The 23,365-nt window shown below is 36.9% G+C and overlaps 1 protein-coding gene and 1 long non-coding RNA gene across 2 annotated transcripts; one reads left to right on the top strand and one right to left on the bottom strand.

Moving 5' to 3' along the window:
• Window positions 1-685: 685 nt before the first annotated feature.
• LOC121749664 (golgin candidate 2-like) lies at window positions 686-6,713 on the bottom strand. Its single transcript, XM_042144251.1, has 10 exons — window positions 6,495-6,713; window positions 4,597-5,703; window positions 3,235-3,345; window positions 2,769-2,828; window positions 2,440-2,497; window positions 2,141-2,184; window positions 1,970-2,062; window positions 1,594-1,719; window positions 1,416-1,463; window positions 686-1,332 (listed from the first exon to the last, which is right to left on the bottom strand). The coding sequence occupies exons 1-10, from the start codon at window positions 6,546-6,548 to the stop codon at window positions 967-969; spliced, it is 2,067 nt and encodes a 688-aa protein (XP_042000185.1). The 5' UTR covers window positions 6,549-6,713; the 3' UTR covers window positions 686-966.
• Window positions 6,714-9,569: 2,856 nt separating this feature from the next.
• On the top strand, window positions 9,570-11,282 carry LOC121749769. The gene is made up of 2 exons (XR_006039661.1): window positions 9,570-10,809; window positions 10,988-11,282. It is a non-coding gene; the product is annotated as an uncharacterized LOC121749769 (long non-coding RNA).
• The last annotated feature ends 12,083 nt before the right edge of the window (window positions 11,283-23,365 follow it).

Here is a 23,365-nt window from a genome sequence, read left to right as displayed (position 1 = left end):
TTTTGTTGATAAAGACCAATGCGCATATTTAATTAGGGGTACGTTTGGATTTGAAAATGAAATTAGTTAAGCTACAAAATTTCGTGTAACATCTATGAATGCTATTATGCTAGTATATCTATTCTTGAAGAATATGTAGAAACGAGTGAAATTATCCCACGTCTGAAATGTATCAAATTTATTGGGGTCTGAAGATAATCATCTACGTTCAGTTTGGTGAAATTTGATACATTTTAGTGTTATAAATGATGGGCGCATTCGGTAAATTTTACATTACGTAGGTCACATAGATTAGTGTCTGATTATGAGTCTTGATCTTTTAACGTGATAGATTTGATTTGGTTTCAAATTACATTGGGCCAGCCAAGTCAAGCTTTTTAAACAGTTTTAGACTAATTTAATCTTGAATAATCGAATATCCTCTAAAACGAAGAAAGATAATAGGCGAAATGAAGTTCTAGTTCCAAGTCGTCCTAATTAGTTCACTCGTATAATATTTGTTTCAGATAATATCTAGTGAAAGATAATGCAAAAACAGAAAAACTGAATTGGTCCATTGCTGGAATATAATATAAACTTGATGAAATTTGATCGGTGGATTCCACGTTAATGAGAGAAATAATTATATTCTATATAATTTTATTATAGTAATGAATTAATAGGAATGAGACCTACTTAATATACATAGTAAAAATGAAATGAGATAGTAAATAATAGCGAACAAATTAATGCAGTACTGCTGCATTCGTTTCAAAAATACATGACACTCAAAAAAAAATATAAGTAACAATTTTTTAAATCCTCCCCATGCATCATCCATTAGAACTATAACTTGGTGCAATGACTCGACATGTTCTATTCTGTACATTAATGTGTATCAAGTCAGAGGGGAGAATCCATTTAACTATACAGAAGATCCCTTCTGAATGTTGGATACAAAATATTAATGCAAAAGTATACAATTATTCAGACACCTCCTCCTGTGTTGTTAATATTCTCCAGTGAGATGACGGCACCGGATCTAGTGTCGTCCGTGACTGGAGAATGCGACATCAGTATGTATACAACCCAGAGATGGAGGCACGCCAAGTATACAAGGGACCAAGCTCTGGCTGTTGAATTTCTTCGAAGGAACACAGCCCCAGTGCAAAAGAGTGAGTCCAGTTGTCGAACCAATGACCCAAACTGATGTTGACCAGATTGCATTCTGCCTTTCAATAAGGACCTGAACTTTGAGTTGGATAAGTGCCATGTACCTTGGTCCAGTTCATCCCTAGATGAGGTGCTCGGGAAATCAGCTGGCCCTTGCTCGTCCAACAATTTTGATACGGCCTGTAGTGTTTGATCCGAGGATTCAGAGACGCTATAAAAGTTCTTCAGGATGCGGTTTTTAGATTGAGGATGAGTAGTATTACCTCGATCCTAAGAAGTAGCATAGCCTTCTCTGAAGATAGTGTTTCCACCTGATAGAGGTTAACATTTATCCAGTCAGCAGCATAAATCGCCAAAAATGTAATCAGACGGATAGATGACATTCGTGCAAATCAAAATCATACTGCCAATCGAACAGCTTATGAAGTTTGAGGCAATAACCTGAGCTTGCTTTTGAATCAAATGATCTGTCAACTGACTAAGCCTTCGCTTGAGCTCAATTTCAACTTCAGAAGGATCTTCTATTTCTCTTCTGGTTGTTTCAATGCTTGTTTCCAGAGTCTTGGCCTGTATATATATGATAATATTATTGGTATCAACGCAAGATGGAAACACTCATCTTATGGACAAGTACTTTGCATAAGCAGGAAATGTAAATCACAGACGTCTGTCAAACCTGTATCTTAGCATCTACATGATGGCAGAATTTCGGTAAAAAAATTCTAGAAAGGTGCATTCTAGAAGAATTTCAGAAAAAACTGATTACATACTGAATATATGTCAGGCTTGCCCTGTATTTTCTTGTTACAAAAAATACCTGACTTTGCATTCTTGCTACTTTGTCAGTTACGAAAGAATATTCTGCCTCAAGCATCTCCATTTCAAACTCAGCACCTTTTGAAGCTCTTAGCTGCAACATCATTGGCATAAAACTAATTTAGAAGACAGCTTGATGTCTATATATTGCAGAAAATGCAGGGATACTCACGGCATCACCATTTTGGTGTGTATTTGATATTTCTCTTCTCAAATCTACAAAGAGAAAAGAAAAGTTTAGTTAGTGTTTTGTTATGTCAAAAACACAATAAAGACAATTATGTTAGGAGGAAAAAAATAGAAATCTTGAAGAAATGGGATATGGACTTTATGGGGCTGAAAGACATCACAGCCAAAAATTCAGTAACTGTCCTAGACTATGATTAGGTTAGCACACAGATCAGGAACAAGCATATGAATTTGCAGATACGGAAATATAACTAAAAGAGAGCTCTGGGTCCAACAATGCACCTTCGAGAGTAGACTCTTTCATCTGAATTTGGTGACGAAGTTCAGTTATACGATCAGCCTACTCCAGCAGATATAGATACAAGAAATTCAGTAAAAACTCCATCAAGTGCAAGATGCATACATATTGGCTAAATTTATCATCCATATAGCATTGGAGATACTTTACAGGTCCAGCACAGTATCTTTAATTTCTCAAGATATTGATGAATTAAATGTCTTCAAGACTCTTTTACATACAGAAAAATAAAGAATACAAATAAATGCAAGTTAGCAGGAAACTAAAATTATTCTAGCCAGAATAAATGATCACACTGAAAAGTGTTAAATACCTCTACTTCAAGACTTTTTTGTACATTAGCAAAAGATCTTGCAAGATCAGCATTTAGACTCTGCAAAACAAATGCAATATAAAACTTAGATCACCATAAACAGAAATTTAAGCAGGAAACTATGGAAATCCAGAAATTAAGTCCCATATAAGAATATTAGACAATGGGTATCAGGCCACCCCCAACCAACCACTGTCACTGCAGCCTCCTCCCATGCCAGATAAGAGAAACTGGGAGGAAAGTACTTAATGTGAATTACATGTTTACATGCACACTAATTTAATAATCTCAAGCAAAAGAGAGTTACTACAAAAGCAAAAATCTAATAACATACACTAACATTATCAGTAAAGACAATGACAGTATGACGCCCAAACACATCATATGTGCAGATATATGTGCATATTGACCATGCTTTACCACCATAGGAGTAAGTTCAAAGTACATTTTCGTAAGACTACACCACCTCAAGTTTTGCTAATCGTGCAAGGGCTTCCATACGAGTATTATTATGCTTCTGCTTCTCTAGCTCAACTGCATCCATGGTCTCCATCATTGTAGTCTGTAATTCTGAAGCCTGAAAAGGTTCAACTATTTACTACTTGCATTCATATGAAGAGATTCTTACGATGCTAAAAACAAAAAAAATATCCTCTTCGAAAAGAAAATAACATATTACACATACACAAGACTGAAAAGACATAGCTAATAATACAAATTTACTGAAGAATGTTCCGTAAGCATATACTAAAAGACCATTATGTTGACGGTGAACTTTTCTTCAATACAATAAGCTAATAGAATCATTTGCACTGTACTGAAAATAGATGTATTTGTTTATGCGTAAGGTAGATAGTATTTATTTTTTTAGCAGTCTCCCCAAGCAGACAATTCAGGCTTAACATTCCAAGGGCAGAGTGAGCATCACATATCATGATTGAAATAATGGATCAACAAAAATATTTTAATGAAAAAAAGTTTAATTGTCTGAAAATAGACATCAGATGATCTGCAGTTTTGCATTTTTATCACCTACTATCAAGTTTCAAGATAAGTAGCATTCAAGAAAGCCATTGAAACTATAAAGGAGTAACATAAATAATCAGTTATCGCTATCATTGCCTAGAAAATTATTAAAAGAAACATCTTGAAAGGGCTGAGGTCAACTGAGCAAACTCGAACATTAACCAAGGGAGTTAGAACTTAGAACAAGTCACCAACACGGCAACACCACAAACAATAGTGAAATAGCCCTTCATGGACAGCAGAAATTTTCTTAGTTAAACAAGATAAAGTCACTCAACAAAATCAGCAACACTGATTAATAAGGTAAGCACATATTCATCAATATCACTTGAGTAGCTTTTAAAACTAAAATGATGAAGGTGTCCAGATGAGTTATTGATAATCTATGTAATATGTCATAAAGCAGACTACGAACGATCCAGGAAGACATGTCGAGTCAACAAAATAAGACTGAAAATAGTAGCTTCTATTCCAATAAGAAAAATGGATATATGCACTTGAGCAAAGTTACAATATTCATAATATGATAATATCTAACAAACAAGTCCACATAATACAAAAGCTTATTTATGAATATTGTAGGCTCTGGTACAATGATCTCAGACTCATAGCAACATAGTTCACTACATCAATTAGCCTATACATTATATTCATACTACTTCACAGAGAGAAGAGCATGAACAAGAAAAAAACTGTGCAAACTATTGTGTATGGAGAAGAAGGATATATGTTCACAAAGAAAGCAGCATCAGATTCTAGAAAAGTACAATCAAGTAATAAAAGTAGGAATCTTTCAAAGTACCTCCTGCACTTGTTGTATTGCTCGCTCTTCAAACATTTTCTCCAAACTCTGTTTCTCCCCCTCTAACCGAGCAACCATGTTCTCTCGTTCTTTAATTGCCTCGATTGCTTTTGCAGCTGCTTTTTCGGCCAGAATCTGTTGCTTTCTCTTTCTTCTTTCTTCCCTTTCTCTCTCACTCTCTGAATCTGATGATGATGTATCTGTTTCAGAATTTGAGTCTACCTCACTTGGTAATGGTAACACCTTCTTTTTAGAACTAGAACCCCTGGGACCAATTTTTGAACTAATAGTCCCACTAATTGCGGTTTCAGGCCTATCACTATCATTCAGTTCCACCTCCATATCCGATTTCTTGTCCAGGGAAACCGACGTCATCTGGGAAGAGGGATCATTATCATTTAACAAAATCAGCTTCTCTACATCTACAGTATCATTCACCCCCTCCAGTGTTCCTGATTTTGTTGTGCCAAACATAGGTGTCAGCATATTGTTTCTTTCGTTGGATTCACCTCCACTGCTTACGCTTATGGTTCTTGGAGTTGCATCCCCAACAATGCTCGTCTTCTCATTGGTATCAGCACTAGTGTTACTCTCTGACCCAACATTTGATTTTCTTGAACTCTTCAAAACTTCATTATTTCCAACCTTTTCAGTCCTGCCGTCTACCACAGACAGATTTAGTCCTTTCCCAGAATTGCCTGCCTTTTTCCCATTTTTCTTAAGGGCCCGAGTTACCGGTACCCGATTACTACCTTGTGATGTAACTCCTGCACCAGATACCGGCCTTTTATCTGGCACACTAAGTAACTCCGTCCAATCACTATCAGTTAGTCCTGGACTCAAGTTTGGCTTTGAATTCAAGTTCGGTGACCTCTCAGTTTCAACATTCTTGTTAGCATCACTGTTACTTCTACTAAATGCATTTAAATCACGATTGTGACTGGGAGAAATACTTTGGCTAAGCACATTTTCTGTGCTTTTCTTCTTCAGCTGGTCCTTTATCAGTGATTTAGTTTCAGGAGATTTTGAAGAAGTTTCAACAACCAATGGATCATCCATCGTCTCTTTTTCATTTTTTTTGAGTGAGTCAGCAGCTTGCTGGTCGATCTAAATCATCCAACAGATACGAAAAATGTATCATGAAATAAGCACTCGACATTCAAGAAGTTATAACTCATAGAATATACTTCCATTAAAAAATAATAGATCTTGATGTACAATAGAATATTGTCATATAATCTTAAATGGTGTTGGTTCTTTCCCTACATACCGACATGAAATAGTAGTCTGCAATCTGTAAGTTCTACATTTTGCTTGATAAAGCAAAATGTTTCTTAGTTGGAATCATATAATGAAAGTTAAATACACCTTTTTACTAACAGTGCATTACAATATTATGACAACTACAATCTCCTCACGACACGCTTTCTCAGTTTTGACAAAAACAAAATGAATGTTGCCTGTTTCTTAATTTTCAGTAAGCCAAATACTTATTGAGAATGATATAGTCATAGATCAAAACTTGCATGGCTTCTCAGCATGAACAAATTATGCCACTACTCAAATCTATCTTAGCCAAACGATATGGTCGTAAATTGTAAACATCCCCAAAATGTAGGGCATTTTGATCAAATTGAATTACAGTTCAATTTACATAAAATTACATAAATTCCAGTTCTCATGATTCCAATCCCAATTTATCCAGACAACCTCGCCAGGCCAACTGCCAATAATGTAATGCGTCTATGATCCGTACGAGTTCTCAGCTAAGAATGATTCATAACGATCCGAAATACATTCTGAATAACAATCAACAGCGAAAAACCAAGGGATGTAAATATTCAATAACCTAAAATTAAAAGGACACAGAAATGCGGATAGACTGATTGGTTTATTACCTGTTGGAGTAGGGTTTCAGCGGCTTTGAGCTTCGAGGAGATCCAGTGAGCCATTGAGAGGCGTTGAATTCTCAGAGCATTAGTCGGGGCGCCGCACGGATCAACTTTGTTCAGTCACGGCGTATTTTCAGCAGCATAGCGTGAATTGGGAGAAAGATGATGATGATGTGGGTTGCTAAATTCACTTGTTAGGTGACGCTCGTCTTTCATTGCTTTGTGTGTCGGCTGTGACCCAGATGTGTCACGGGCATTCATAATTATATTATGACTTCTCATTAATTAAATTTTCTATTAACCGATTTACTTTCTCTTAATCTTTATAAAATATTAACTTGATTTCTGATTTTTGAAATTTTTATCAAATTGATCACCCTATTGTTTTTTACAAAATTTTCAAATTCATCCAAAATTTTATAAAATACTATCAACTTCATGAAAATAAATTACATTTGACGTACCTTAATAATATTTTATTTTAATTCGTTTGAGGTATCTTTTCATTATTTTGGACTTTTTACTATCTCTTTACTTTTTGCATTGAAGGATATTTTAATAGTATATTTAAAGTATTTATTTCTCTCCTTTCTAATATAGTATTTATAAGTTACACTCTCCAATCATAAAAGAATAGACAAACTTGTAAATGATACGGATTTTAATTGCAGTTAGTAAAGTAAGAGATAAAAGAAAAATAACGTGAAAATAGTAAAAGTGGATTGTGGGCTTATATTAATATACTGTTAAAAACTTTACATATTTAGACTTGATTAAATTTTGGGAGATGACCCAAAATACTAAAATTATTCTATTTTTTAGGATGGAAGGAGTGTCTCTCACACTACAAAAAATTCGTTGATTACCAGCGGAATTTACTAGCGGATGATGTTTGACGTTATTAGTAGCGGATTGGTAACAGAATATCTGCTAGAAGATTTAGTGGCAGAATTAGTAGCGAAGTCCTGACGAATTTTGGCGCCATTATCACTTCAGTTCATTAAGAGCATCAGCAGTGGCGCGGAATTACCCGCGGAATTCCCAAAAACACCTCCTGCCACGTCATACGGACTTCCCACTGCACAGTGGCGGAATTCCCCTGCGGAATTTCCGACGGAATTCCCACATTAAAAAAAAATTCACAAATTCACATATTAAAAAATTTCCGGAATTAAACAAATTACGGAAATAAAATTTTGACACAGATAGGGAAAAAAATTCCATTAAAAAAAAGAAAAGTACATTTCACCAAATTAAAAAAAATACATTTCAACGACGACCCCTCCGCTGCCATACTTCTTCAATAATATCATTCTGGAGTCGTACTATAGTGCGACGGTGGATGGGTCGAGGCACCGCCGGCGCCGAGGCTGCTTGTTCCTCTCTCTCCGCGGCACCCCGCACACGTTCGTGAATCAGCCGCATCATGTGTTCATAATGCCCATCACCACCACTACCACTACCACTACCACTACCGGCCATTACAGATATATAAAAGAAATTTAGAGAGAGAAAAACTTGTTAATACAAGTGGTGCGAATGAAGTGAAGTTCAACGGGATGTATTTATAGGAACCGAAAAAAAAAACATTTAATGCAATAAACGGGAATCCCGCGCGGACGTCCGTGAGAGTCAACGCAATGGCGGACGTCCGCACGGAATTCCCCGCGGAATTCTGCGGAAAGCCGCAAAACTGCGAATTCCTCACGAAAATTACGCATCCGTGCATGATACGCACAATGGCGGACGTCCGCCACGAAATTCCCGCACGCCGGTGGGAATTCCGCAGTGACGTCCGCCACTGGTGATGCTCTAATGAACTGTCGAAGGTAGTAGCGGATCAGTGACCATAGAGATGCCCACCGGTTCCGGTTCCGGCGGTTAACCGGCAAACCGGAACCGTGGCGATTTCCTCTAACCGGAACCGTCGCAATTCGAACCGCGGTCCGGTTCAGGTTCAAGATTTTTCGAACCGGAACCGCCACCGAATGACGGTTCGGAACCGCCTGTTCGGGCGCAGAAACCAAGGCATCAGGGAGGGGGCCGATGGGCAGCTTTTCATGCGTTAAAATCGGCCGATTCCGGCGGTTTTTGGACCGGAAACCGGTAGTTAACCGCCGGTTAACCGTGAAAACCAGCGGTTAACCGCCAGTTCAGTGGCTTTCGGTGACGGCGTGGGACACGAGGCGACATGGCGCAGCTTTTGGCAGACGGTTTGTTGACCGAACCAGCGGTTTTGTCGTCGAAACCGGCGGTTTTCCGCCAAAATCGCCGGTTTTCCGACAAATTCAAATTTTTTCTTTTCGGATTTCAAATTCAAATTCTTCCACCCCCCCCATTTTTATCTATAAATACCCCCTCTATCCTCATTTACATTCACCCCACTCTTGTGTTAATAAGAGTTTCTCTCTTCAATCTCCCAATTCTCTCTCTTTGTCTCCAATTTCTCATTGTGCTATTGTGCTTCCATTTAATTACTCAAGTGCTACTCTTACTGCGCATTGTTACTCAAGTTGAGCTCAAGCCCTTTTCAAAAAAATTTCCCCCATTTCATTTTTTTTATTTACGTTCCGACGACACTTGTAAATTATATTACATTGTTGTATGTTGTATACTTGTATATGTATTGTATCGTCATCCGTTACAACTCAAATTCAATAAAATTGATATCATTTTCACCCTATTCGTCTTATTTCAATTTAAATTATCCATTGTCTTATTCCAATTTATTGTATAAGTCCAAATTTCAAATTAAAAAAAAAATCGAACCTCGAAACCGCCGGTTTTTGAACCGGAACCGGAACCGGAATCGTGAAATAGCCTCACGGTCAGGTTCCGATTCCGACTTCGACCAAACCGGAACCGCCGGTTTTCGAACAGTGGGCAACACTAAGTGACCACTATTAATTAGCAGCGGATGCATCCGCTGGTAATATTTTTTTCTTTATTATAAAAATTGATATTGAATAAATAATAATATAGTAGTGGAAAACGTCCGCTGGTAATATTTATTTTTAAAATAAAAAATTCATAAATTGAGAAGAGGGAATTAATCAGGCGCTAATCCAGGCTAGGGTTTAATTAAGATTAACAACTAATACTATTATTCACTGACATCTACCCACTCTCCCACGTTTTTTACACTCACGCCTCAAGGATCTCACACACGTCGTCGTCGCCCCTCTTGCTGCCGCCGCCGGTTCCCCTCGTCTATCCCGCTGCCCCTCTCACGGTTCTCACTCCCGCCTCCGTCACTCTCCCCCCACCCTCTCTCCCTGTATATTGTCAATTTTCTGAATGTTTTTTGGGCCAACTTGCATACCGCTTTAGATTAACACAAGTTCTTCAATTGGTATAAATCATGTATATGTATATGTTTTTTTTCATTATCTTGTTTTTCAATTTGCAGGAACTCAAATATTTGAAAGTTCAATTGATGTAATGTTGCTCTCTGGAAATCTATTACTTTAGAATTCACACGACTGTTGTTGCTCATATTGTGTTTGAAGAATTAATGTAAATTTTTGATACATTGATTTTGAGTAAATTTTCAATATTACTATATGGGATTGAAAGAAGTAGTTCAAGCACAGTGAGTAGTGTATAAAATATATTATGATGTATCTTCCTAACCACAATATCAGTAAACTAAGTTAGCATCAAAGTCCAATTCTACACCTAACAGATTTTCACAATGATAGACCAGTTTTCAACATCAGCTCCTCCAGAAAGGCTAGTTATCTGTTCTTAGACAGTCATGTGTATAAGTTATTCACAATGGGAAGTAGACGTTTGGTCAAATATCTATCTTTGGTTGCATATGATTACTTTAATGTTATTAGTGGAGTAGTATATCCATCATTAGTTATTTTGCATTTGTATTTTACTGCTTAACCATTATATTCTTGTTGGTATGGCATACTGCTCTGCCTTTCCCAGCCTATGTTAATAGCTCGTAGGCCTTCAAATATTGGCAGGATTGGCCATTTCCAACCTCTATTAGTGACAATACTCATTGTCATCATCACGTTTCATGGAGCTACCATAATGAACATATTATTTGCTTTTACTGGGATTTAGTATACTTAAAACTACCAATTAATATTCATTGTTTACATCCTTGTAGTAAGTCCACCATAAGTATGTGCAGTGATGGTGCAACAAGAAAAGGGGATACTACCTGTGAAATTTGTCAACAGGTTTGCTTTCTTAAATAATTTGTTATCTATCATTCTATGTATGTTTAACACAAGGTTCCAGTTTTTCAAGCCAAGTTATACAGCATCACCCTCTCTTTGAGTGGGATCCCCATGAACTTAAGGTATCACTTCATTCTTATACACACTAGTTTTAGATATAGGAATGTTTCTTTGTTGTTTATGTCATATTGAATTGATTCATTTGTGGAATACAGCTGTAAGTTTATAATTATATACTCCTGCTATATATCTACATATGGAATTGATTATTCATATATTTATTTTATTCGTATTAACTAGGTGAAGGTAAAAGATGCCGCTGCGACTCAAGTCAAGAATGCCAAGTTATGGGAGGCCGCCTCGACAAAAAGAGGAAGATGGTTGGAACAATAGACATCGGACCAAGCCTTGTGGGTAGTTCCTCCACACACACTACTAGAGGGATGAGTCAACAAGTGGACCTAGAAGAACATAAAATCAATGTTGCTCCGAGAAGAGAATGAAACTAGAACCATTCTTTGTCCAGTCTCGTCTGAAGAATTATGAGTTTGACCTCTATTTTGTAATTCATTGTATAATCTAAAGTATGACAGTATTGAACTTCATGTAATTTGCGATATATATATATATATATATATATATATATATATATATATATATATATATATATATGGTTTTGATCTATGCAAAACTAGATTTAAATACAGAAACGCAGAACAATATCATAATTAGGTCACTTTTAGGTCATAATTAGGTAATTTTTAGGTCATGCTAACAAAGCATGACCTAAAACGATCTTAGCATGACATTAAACCCAAATATTATAATATGACCTAAAATTGCTTAATTATGACCTTCCGTATTTTTGGTTAATTATTGACCATTAGATCATCTAATCCTAGGGCCAAGATTTGGTCTGCATTTCTGGATTTAAACACATACTTATTTTGATCATCTCCCTATATATATATATATATATATATATATATATATATATATATATATATATATAGGGTCATGATCTATGGCAAACACCTCTTAACCATATAACTAGAGAACAAATAATAGCCACAAGATCAAAAAAATCAAGGGCTAGTATTAATTTTTGAATTTAATGAGATATTAGTTCCCTCAATCACAAATTTACTCCACAATAATAAGGCGGGGGTATAATGGTCATTGCACATCCAAAATTAGATTACATCATTGGCATTTGAAAAAGAAACCGCATTCTTCTCTTCTCCTCCTCTTCCTTCTTCTACAAAATAGTTCTCAGCTCTCCTACCGCCGATTCGTCCGATTGAAGAGGAATTCGATTGGAAATTATCAATATTTTCGCGATTCAAGTGACTCTCTTTCCCCGACGAAGGAATCTGCATCGGTGTCTCCAATCATCACTCTTCCAGCGGCCAACAACACAGCCACCGTCAACAAGGCGGCGGCGGCGCTCCGGAAGGAGCTCATCGCGGTGATCAAGGAGAAGAAGGAGGCGATGGCCAAGGGCGGGCCGCTCTACGACATCTTGTCGCACATGATCGTGGCATCTGACCCCGAGCGGGAACACACAGATCTATGATATAATTTAGTCTGCATTTCCCAATTTATCTTCTGTTTTTCTTAGTTTTGATTTCCTTTAATTAGGGAATTAACATTAGGTGATAAGCTATCGTTGCAATTTTTATGATGGGATGTAGTGTAGTATTTGAATTTTGTGAGATTTTAGCAATGCATTTCAGATGTAGCCCCTTTCTGTTTCTTCTTGCTCTGATCTAATTATAATATCAATGTTGAATTGTCCCAAAAATAATCATGCTAAGAGTGAAGAGTGAAGTAAAATCATGCTAAGAGTGATGTGTTTTGTAAACAAGAGTGAAGTAAAATCAGAACAAGAGTGATGTGTTTTGTGAACAAGAGTGAAGTAAAATCAGAACAAGAGTGAAGTGAAATCAGAACAAGAGTGATGTGTTTTGTGAACAAGAGTGAAGTGAAATCAGAACAAGAGTGATGTGTTTTGTGAACAAGAGTGAAGTGAAATCAGAACAAGAGTGATGTGTTTTGTGAACAAGAGTGAAGTAAAATCAGAACAAGAGTGAAGTGAAATCAGAACAAGAGTGAAGTAAAATCAGAACAAGAGTGAAGTGAAATCAGAACAAGAGTGATGTGTTTTGTGAACAAGAGTGAAGTGAAATCAGAACAAGAGTGATGTGTTGTGAACAAGAGTGAAGTGAAATCAGAACAAGAGTGATGTGTTTTGTGAACAAGAGTGAAGTGAAATCAGAACAAGAGTGATGTGTTTTGTGAACAAGAGTGAAGTAAAATCAGAACAAGAGTGAAGTGAAATCAGAACAAGAGTGATGTGTTTTGTGAACAAGAGTGAAGTGAAATCAGAACAAGAGGGATGTGTTTTGTGAACAAGAGTGAAGTGAAATCAGAACAAGAGTGATGTGTTTTGTGAACAAGAGTGAAGTAAAATCAGAACAAGAGTGAAGTGAAATCAGAACAAGAGTGATGTGTTTTGTGAACAAGAGTGAAGTGAAATCAGAACAAGAGTGATGTGTTTTGTGAACAAGAGTGAAGTGAAATCAGAACAAGAGTGATGTGTTTTGTGAACAAGAGTGAAGTAAAACGATCTTAGCATGACATTAAACCCAAATATTATAATATGACCTAAAATTGCTTAATTATGACCTTCCGTATTTTTGGTTAATTATTGACCATTAGATCATCTAATCCTAGGGCCAAGATTTGGTCTGCATTTCTGGATTTAAACACATACTTATTTTGATCATCTCCCTATATATATATATATATATATATATATATATATATATATATATATATATATATATATAGGGTCATGATCTATGGCAAACACCTCTTAACCATATAACTAGAGAACAAATAATAGCCACAAGATCAAAAAAATCAAGGGCTAGTATTAATTTTTGAATTTAATGAGATATTAGTTCCCTCAATCACAAATTTACTCCACAATAATAAGGCGGGGGTATAATGGTCATTGCACATCCAAAATTAGATTACATCATTGGCATTTGAAAAAGAAACCGCATTCTTCTCTTCTCCTCCTCTTCCTTCTTCTACAAAATAGTTCTCAGCTCTCCTACCGCCGATTCGTCCGATTGAAGAGGAATTCGATTGGAAATTATCAATATTTTCGCGATTCAAGTGACTCTCTTTCCCCGACGAAGGAATCTGCATCGGTGTCTCCAATCATCACTCTTCCAGCGGCCAACAACACAGCCACCGTCAACAAGGCGGCGGCGGCGCTCCGGAAGGAGCTCATCGCGGTGATCAAGGAGAAGAAGGAGGCGATGGCCAAGGGCGGGCCGCTCTACGACATCTTGTCGCACATGATCGTGGCATCTGACCCCGAGCGGGAACACACAGATCTATGATATAATTTAGTCTGCATTTCCCAATTTATCTTCTGTTTTTCTTAGTTTTGATTTCCTTTAATTAGGGAATTAACATTAGGTGATAAGCTATCGTTGCAATTTTTATGATGGGATGTAGTGTAGTATTTGAATTTTGTGAGATTTTAGCAATGCATTTCAGATGTAGCCCCTTTCTGTTTCTTCTTGCTCTGATATAATTATAATATCAATGTTGAATTGTCCCAAAAATAATCATGCTAAGAGTGAAGAGTGAAGTAAAATCATGCTAAGAGTGATGTGTTTTGTAAACAAGAGTGAAGTAAAATCAGAACAAGAGTGATGTGTTTTGTGAACAAGAGTGAAGTAAAATCAGAACAAGAGTGAAGTGAAATCAGAACAAGAGTGATGTGTTTTGTGAACAAGAGTGAAGTGAAATCAGAACAAGAGTGATGTGTTTTGTGAACAAGAGTGAAGTGAAATCAGAACAAGAGTGATGTGTTTTGTGAACAAGAGTGAAGTAAAATCAGAACAAGAGTGAAGTGAAATCAGAACAAGAGTGAAGTAAAATCAGAACAAGAGTGAAGTGAAATCAGAACAAGAGTGATGTGTTTTGTGAACAAGAGTGAAGTGAAATCAGAACAAGAGTGATGTGTTGTGAACAAGAGTGAAGTGAAATCAGAACAAGAGTGATGTGTTTTGTGAACAAGAGTGAAGTGAAATCAGAACAAGAGTGATGTGTTTTGTGAACAAGAGTGAAGTAAAATCAGAACAAGAGTGAAGTGAAATCAGAACAAGAGTGATGTGTTTTGTGAACAAGAGTGAAGTGAAATCAGAACAAGAGGGATGTGTTTTGTGAACAAGAGTGAAGTGAAATCAGAACAAGAGTGATGTGTTTTGTGAACAAGAGTGAAGTAAAATCAGAACAAGAGTGAAGTGAAATCAGAACAAGAGTGATGTGTTTTGTGAACAAGAGTGAAGTGAAATCAGAACAAGAGTGATGTGTTTTGTGAACAAGAGTGAAGTGAAATCAGAACAAGAGTGATGTGTTTTGTGAACAAGAGTGAAGTAAAACGATCTTAGCATGACATTAAACCCAAATATTATAATATGACCTAAAAGTGCTTAATTATGACCTTCCGTATTTTTGGTTAATTATTGACCATTAGATCATCTAATCCTAGGGCCAAGATTTGGTCTGCATTTCTGGATTTAAACACATACTTATTTTGATCATCTCCCTATATATATATATATATATATATATATATATATATATATATATATATATAGGGTCATGATCTATGGCAAACACCTCTTAACCATATAACTAGAGAACAAATAATAGCCACAAGATCAAAAAAATCAAGGGCTAGTATTAATTTTTGAATTTAATGAGATATTAGTTCCCTCAATCACAAATTTACTCCACAATAATAAGGCGGGGGTATAATGGTCATTGCACATCCAAAATTAGATTACATCATTGGCATTTGAAAAAGAAACCGCATTCTTCTCTTCTCCTCCTCTTCCTTCTTCTACAAAATAGTTCTCAGCTCTCCTACCGCCGATTCGTCCGATTGAAGAGGAATTCGATTGGAAATTATCAATATTTTCGCGATTCAAGTGACTCTCTTTCCCCGACGAAGGAATCTGCATCGGTGTCTCCAATCATCACTCTTCCAGCGGCCAACAACACAGCCACCGTCAACAAGGCGGCGGCGGCGCTCCGGAAGGAGCTCATCGCGGTGATCAAGGAGAAGAAGGAGGCGATGGCCAAGGGCGGGCCGCTCTACGACATCTTGTCGCACATGATCGTGGCATCTGACCCCGAGCGGGAACACACAGATCTATGATATAATTTAGTCTGCATTTCCCAATTTATCTTCTGTTTTTCTTAGTTTTGATTTCCTTTAATTAGGGAATTAACATTAGGTGATAAGCTATCGTTGCAATTTTTATGATGGGATGTAGTGTAGTATTTGAATTTTGTGAGATTTTAGCAATGCATTTCAGATGTAGCCCCTTTCTGTTTCTTCTTGCTCTGATCTAATTATAATATCAATGTTGAATTGTCCCAAAAATAATCATGCTAAGAGTGAAGAGTGAAGTAAAATCATGCTAAGAGTGATGTGTTTTGTAAACAAGAGTGAAGTAAAATCAGAACAAGAGTGATGTGTTTTGTGAACAAGAGTGAAGTAAAATCAGAACAAGAGTGAAGTGAAATCAGAACAAGAGTGATGTGTTTTGTGAACAAGAGTGAAGTGAAATCAGAACAAGAGTGATGTGTTTTGTGAACAAGAGTGAAGTGAAATCAGAACAAGAGTGATGTGTTTTGTGAACAAGAGTGAAGTAAAATCAGAACAAGAGTGAAGTGAAATCAGAACAAGGGTGAAGTAAAATCAGAACAAGAGTGAAGTGAAATCAGAACAAGAGTGATGTGTTTTGTGAACAAGAGTGAAGTGAAATCAGAACAAGAGTGATGTGTTGTGAACAAGAGTGAAGTGAAATCAGAACAAGAGTGATGTGTTTTGTGAACAAGAGTGAAGTGAAATCAGAACAAGAGTGATGTGTTTTGTGAACAAGAGTGAAGTAAAATCAGAACAAGAGTGAAGTGAAATCAAAACAAGAGTGATGTGTTTTGTGAACAAGAGTGAAGTGAAATCAGAACAAGAGGGATGTGTTTTGTGAACAAGAGTGAAGTGAAATCAGAACAAGAGTGATGTGTTTTGTGAACAAGAGTGAAGTAAAATCAGAACAAGAGTGAAGTGAAATCAGAACAAGAGTGATGTGTTTTGTGAACAAGAGTGAAGTGAAATCAGAACAAGAGTGATGTGTTTTGTGAACAAGAGTGAAGTGAAATCAGAACAAGAGTGATGTGTTTTGTGAACAAGAGTGAAGTAAAATCAGAACAAGAGTGATGTTTTGTAAACAAGAGTGAAGTAAAATCACAAGATACATCAGTAACATTAAACGTAGACGGAAACTAACTATATCGAAGACGAATCTTAGAGCCTACAGCCACCGCGCCCCGCTCTTGTTCCGAAACTCCGCTTCTCTTCTACGGCAGCTCATCGTTGCGTCTCCTTACCCGCCGACGCTGATTCCGGTGAGTCCGACGTAGAGGTAGGTTTTGATTTGGGGTTTTTTCAGCATTGGCGCGACGATTGAATCCGCCAACAGCCCCTCCGCCCCGATCGCCTTTGCCAGCTCCCCCACCGCCGCCAGTATCCTCTCCGGCGCCACCCCCAGCTCAGAATTACGATTTGGAAGAAGAAAGGATCGCAGATTTGGAAGATTTCGCGTAATTTGATCGCATGTTTTAATTCAGAAAGTAATTTCCAAAATTACCCTCAGCATATTTTCTATAATTAAAATAAATAATATTTGTTCCATTAAGATGTGTGGCTGAGATTTGTTCTCTAGTTATACACTTAAGATTAGTTATACATTGATCACTACCCTATATATATATATATATAGAGAGAGAGAGAGTAGTGATCAATGTATAACTAATCTTAAGTGTATAACTAGAGAATAAATCTCAGCCACTCATTATCTTAATCTAATGACTAAATTAAGTATTCATTTTCTACTAATAAAAATTGTATGGGGGTATTTTGGGAAATACATTGTTCCATATTTTGAATTAGATATCATCGTCGACATCAGTGAGGCTTATGAGCTCTCAATTTCTCAGACCAATTACTACCACTGGCGTCGTCTCTCCCTCAGATTCCGCAGCCTCCCTTTCGCCTCTTCCCCGATCCAGTGAAATACCACCACCACAGGTCGAATCCTAGTAGCAGCGAAGCAGCGACGCCGAAAATGCCCGCGGCAATGATAATCGCCAAGCTCTTCTTACTCAGGCAGCCGTATTTCCCGGCCGGACCGCCGCAGAGGAAGCTATTGCCGCCGAAATTGAGCTCCAATCCGGAATTAAACGACGGAAGTCTCCCTAAGAGATCGTTATTCGCCACGGAGAACTTCTTCAATCTCTGCAGATTCGAGAATTTGTACGGAATACAGATGAAACCGACGGAGCTGTTGGTGAAGTTCCACGAGTTGAGCTTATCGTAGAAGATGAATGGGAGAGAGCTCCGATTTGGTGGCGGGAGATTGATGAACTGAATGTCGTACTTTGGAAAGGTGGTGGTCATAAAGGAGGAGGTGGAGGTGGATGGGGCGGAGGAGGTGGAGGTTGTTGGAGATGGGGATGCAGAGGAAATTATCCTCCACCCTAAACACCAAAAATGCCATGCATTTACTTGGATTGTCATATAAACCGATCTTTAATTTCCCTTCATGAATGAGACTTTTGGCGAAATTGATGAACTACGGTGGTGTGAGTGTTTTGTGGATATGGGTTGTACATTGGGGTACAGGTGTTGTACATTGTAAATCTGGATTTTTTTCAAAACACATCCTTTTCTATTTCGGAATAAGTAAAATTTGGTGAATTTTTTGTGAAAAGTTAAAATTGTGTAGTATACCAACATAAAGTAAAATTCCATTATTTTACTTCACTCTCGTTTACAAAACACATCACTCTTAGGCATGATTTTACTTCACTCTTGTTTACAAATCAGAATAAGAGTGATGTGTTTTGTGAACAAGAGTGAAGTAAAATCAGAATAAGAGTGATGTGTTTTGTGAACAAGAGTGAAGTAAAATCAGAATAAGAGTGATGTGTTTTGTGAACAAGAGTGAAGTAAAATTAGAATAAGAGTGATGTGTTTTGTGAACAAGAGTGAAGTGTTTTCTGAACAAGAGTGAAGTGTTTTATGAACAAGAGTGAAGTAAAATCAGAATAAGAGTGATGTGTTTTGTGAACAAGAGTGAAGTAAAATCAGAATAAGAGTGATGTGTTTTGTGAACAAGAGTGAAGCGTTTTCTAAACAAGAGTGAAGTAAAATCAGAATAAGAGTGATGTGTTTTGTGAACAAGAGTGAAGTAAAATCAGTATAAGAGTGATGTGTTTTGTGAACAAGAGTGAAGTGTTTTCTGAACAAGAGTGAAGTGTTTTGTGAACAAGAGTGAAGTAAAATCAGAATAAGAGTGATGTGTTTTGTGAACAAGAGTGAAGTAAAATCAGAATAAGAGTGATGTGTTTTGTGAACAAGAGTGAAGTGTTTTCTGAACAAGAGTAAAGTAAAATCAGAATAAGAGTGATGTGTTTTGTGAACAAGAGTGAAGCGTTTTCTGAACAAGAGTGAAGTAAAATCAGAATAAGAGTGATGTGTTTTGTGAACAAGAGTGAAGTAAAATCAGAATAAGAGTGATGTGTTTTGTGAACAAGAGTGAAGTGTTTTCTGAACAAGAGTGAAGTGTACTCGGAAATGATGTGGAGGAATTGGCGAAGATGCCGTTTTGATGAAAAGCTGTTGTCGTTTACTCATTTTTCATTTTTTTAAATTCATTTTTCTGCCCCACAAAAGCATTATTTTACTTCACTCTCGTTTACAAAACACATCACTCTTAGGCATGATTTTACTTCACTCTTGTTTACAAAACACATCACTCTTGGCGTGATTTTATTTCACTCTTGTTTACAAAACACATCACTCTTGGCATGATTTTACTTCACTCTTGTTTACAAAACACATCACTCTTAGGCATGATTTTACTTCACTCTTGTTTACAAAACACATCACTCTTGGCATGATTTTACTTCACTCTTGTTTACAAAATACATCACTCTTAGGAATGATTTTACTTCACTCTTGTTTACAAAACACATCACTCCTAGGCATGATTTTACTTCACTCTTGTTTACAAAACACATCAATCTTATTCTGATTTTACTTCACTCTTGTTCACAAAACACATCACTCTTATTCTGATTTTACTTCACTCTTATCATCTGCTTAAAATCCAGCTAGTCAATTGATCAAACACCTTCTAGCATCAGCATTTACAAATTTCTCTCTGATCAAATAAATAATTAAGAATGAAAATTTAGCCGAATTAGAAGAGGATGAACTTCAATTACTATTATTACAAGAATTTCCGTAGCTCAATTAGCCATATTTATAGCTGAAACCGATCGCCGCCTTTGCTCGGGCAAATTCTAGCTTTGATGAACAGAGCTCCGAATTCTTCAATAATTCTTGAATTCACATACAACATTCAGCAACCTAAGAGTAATTAAACTCAATTTCGAGCCGGAATTCCCGTACCGGATGATGATTCCGGCGAGCAGCGACTTGTCGATCACCGTCTTCAGCTTCACATTCTTCGGCCCGGTCAGCTTCTGCGCGCGCTTCGCGATCTCCGCCAGATGCTGCGGCTCTAGCTCCACCACCGACGCCACTGTCGCCACCTCCGTCTCCGACAGCCGGTTCGCGATCAGCTCGAACTCCGCCGCGATCTCCTTGATCAGATCCACTCGCTTCATGTCCGTGAAGTTAACCTTCAAATGAAGTAAAAATTTACATAATCTAATTTTTTTGTGCAATGACCATTATACCCCACATTGTTATTGTGTAGTAAATTTGTGATAGAGGGAACTAATTTCTCCTTAAATTAGAAAATTAACCCTAGCCCTTGATTTTGTTGATCTTGTGGTTGTGATTTGTTCTCTAGTTATTTGGTTAAGGGGTGTTTGCCATAGATCACTACCCTATATATATATATATATATATATATATATATATATATATATATATATATATATATATATATATATATAGAGGGTTGCGTTAGTTTGCTAACTAATTTACAGTAATAACTAATAACTTTCAATTCTGTGTAATAAAATTATCAACACAAAGACATAATTATATCAATACAATATGTAAATTTAAATATCAATACAAAGGCATAATTTATCAACACAAGAAAGATTGATAAATTTATGTCTTTGTGTTGATATTTTTAACATACAAAATTGATATTTAGTTATTAGTTATTACATATTTAGGGGTTATCATATGATCACAACTATAATATATATATATATATAGAGTAGTGATCTATGGCAAACACCTCTTAACCATATAACTAGAGAACAAATAATAGCCACAAGATCAAAAAAATCAAGGGCTAATATTAATTTTCGAATTTAATGAGATATTAGCTCCCTCAATCACAAATTTACTCCATAATAACAAGTCAGGGGTATTATTGTCATTGCACAAAAAAATTAGATTATGTAAATTTTTACTTCATTTGAAGGTTAACTTCACGGACATGAAGCGAGTGGATCTGATCAAGGAGATCGCGGCGGAGTTCGAGCTGATCGCGAACCTGCTGTCGGAGACGGAGGTGGCGACAGTGGCGTCGGTGGTGGAGCTGGAGCCGCAGCATCTGGCGGAGATCGCGAAGCGCGCGCAGAAGCTGACCGTGCCGAAGAATGTGAAGCTGAAGACGGTGATCGACAAGTCGCTGCTCGCCGGAATCATCATCCGGTATGGGAATTCCGGCTCGAAATTGAGTTTAATTACTCTTAGGTTGCTGAATTCAAGAATTATTGAAGAATTCGGAGCTCTGTTCATCAAAGCTAGAATTTGCCCGAGCAAAGGCGGCGATCGGTTTCAGCTATAAATACGGCGAATTGAGCTACGGAAATTCTTGTAATAATAGTAATTGAAGTTCATCCTCTTCTAATTCGGCTAAATTTTCATTCTTAATTATTTATTTGATCAGAGAGAAATTTGTAAATGCTGATGCTAGAAGGTGTTTGATCAATCTGATTTTACTTCACTCTTGTTTAGAAAACGATTCACTCTTGTTCACAAAACACATCACTCTTATTCTGATTTTACTTCACTCTTGTTCACAAAACACATCACTCTTATTCTGATTTTACTTCACTCTTGTTCACAAAACACATCACTCTTATTCTGATTTTACTTCACTCTTGTTCACAAAACACTTCACTCTTGTTCAGAAAACACTTCACTCTTGTTCACAAAACACATCACTCTTATTCTGATTTTACTTCACTCTTGTTCACAAAACACATCACTCTTATTCTGATTTTACTTCACTCTTGTTCAGAAAACGCTTCACTCTTGTTCACAAAACGCATCACTCTTACCATGATTTTACTTCACTCTTGTTTACAAAACGCATCACTCTTATTATGATTTTACTTCACTCTTGTTCACATCACTCTTAGTATAACTGTCCACATTATTTTATTCAGTTTGTACATTATGTTACTAATTGTATGTTATTATTGTGTATGTTGCACAGCATCAAAGCAGCTAAGATTGGACATCGACGAGGCGTTCAATGATAAACTACCAGTAGGAATTGCCCAGAAATTCCGGGAGCGAGTATCAGAGTCCGGGACTTGTACAGCTCCGGAAGAGACGGAGGATAGGAAACCAACGGGTAGGAACGTCGACCATCTGTATTGTCAACGAACCCCTTCCGAATTGTATAAAGAGTTTAACTTAACGGCAGAAGGAAGCCGTCCCAGAACTTGTACATGAGTCTAACAGTAAATGCAATATTTGTATATTATTTAGCTATTTCTATGCATCACTTATCATGTTTTATGCATCATTAGATTGCTGGTGTACATGAGTCTAAGAATGCATGCAATATTTGTATGTTCATTACTTGAGTGATTCCGTACATTATGTGGCTATTTGAATGCAGTATTTATCTTGTTTTATGCATCACGTGGTTGCCGTTGTACGTACTAGACCCTAGCCCCTAGGCTTGTTAAACCCTTAGGGAAAACAAGAAACGTGCGCCAAACATCGAAAGACGGCACAACTTAAATTAAACGGGTCAGTATAAATATTCATTCCATATTACAAATAATGCATTACAGAAACTAAACTACGCATTATACTATACTAAAATATACATTATGTATGTCTGTTGTACAAAATACCTACGCGCTATGCATGTGCAACCCGAGATGAATTACTGTAGCTCGTGTATTTGGACAACGGTTTTTAGACTTAAAACATACTACACCGTAGCCCCTGAGCTTGTTAAACCCTTAGGGGAAACAGGAAACGTGCGCCAAACATCGAAACACGGCACACCTTAAATGAACCGGGGCAGGATAAATGTTCATTACATATCACAAATAATGCATTATAGAAACTAAAACTACGCATTACACTACATAATATGTACATTATGTATATCTGTTTTAAAAAATACCTACGCGTTATGCATGTGCAACCCCAGACGAATTACTGCAGCTCGTGTATTTGAACATCATTTTTTAGACTTAGAACATACTACACCCTATCCCCTAGGCTTGTTAAACCCTTAGGGAAAATAAGAATCGTGCGTAAAACATCGAAACACGGCACAA

This window comes from Salvia splendens, chromosome 9, assembly GCF_004379255.2.
Source record: "Salvia splendens isolate huo1 chromosome 9, SspV2, whole genome shotgun sequence".
NCBI classification, from domain to species: Eukaryota; Viridiplantae; Streptophyta; class Magnoliopsida; order Lamiales; family Lamiaceae; genus Salvia; species Salvia splendens.
Note: the sequence above shows the minus strand (reverse complement) of the source record. Positions and strands in the feature narration are given on the sequence as shown.

Coding starts and splice junctions, on each gene's coding strand:
- LOC121749664 (XM_042144251.1), bottom strand. CDS start 6,548: ATGGCTCACTGGATCTCCTCGAAGCTCAAAGCCGCTGAAACCCTACTC. Junction 1,720..1,969: donor TAGCAAGAATGCAAAGTCAG/GTATTTTTTGTA, acceptor ATATATATACAG/GCCAAGACTCTGGAAACAAG. Junction 1,464..1,593: donor TGATTCAAAAGCAAGCTCAG/GTTATTGCCTCA, acceptor AACCTCTATCAG/GTGGAAACACTATCTTCAGA.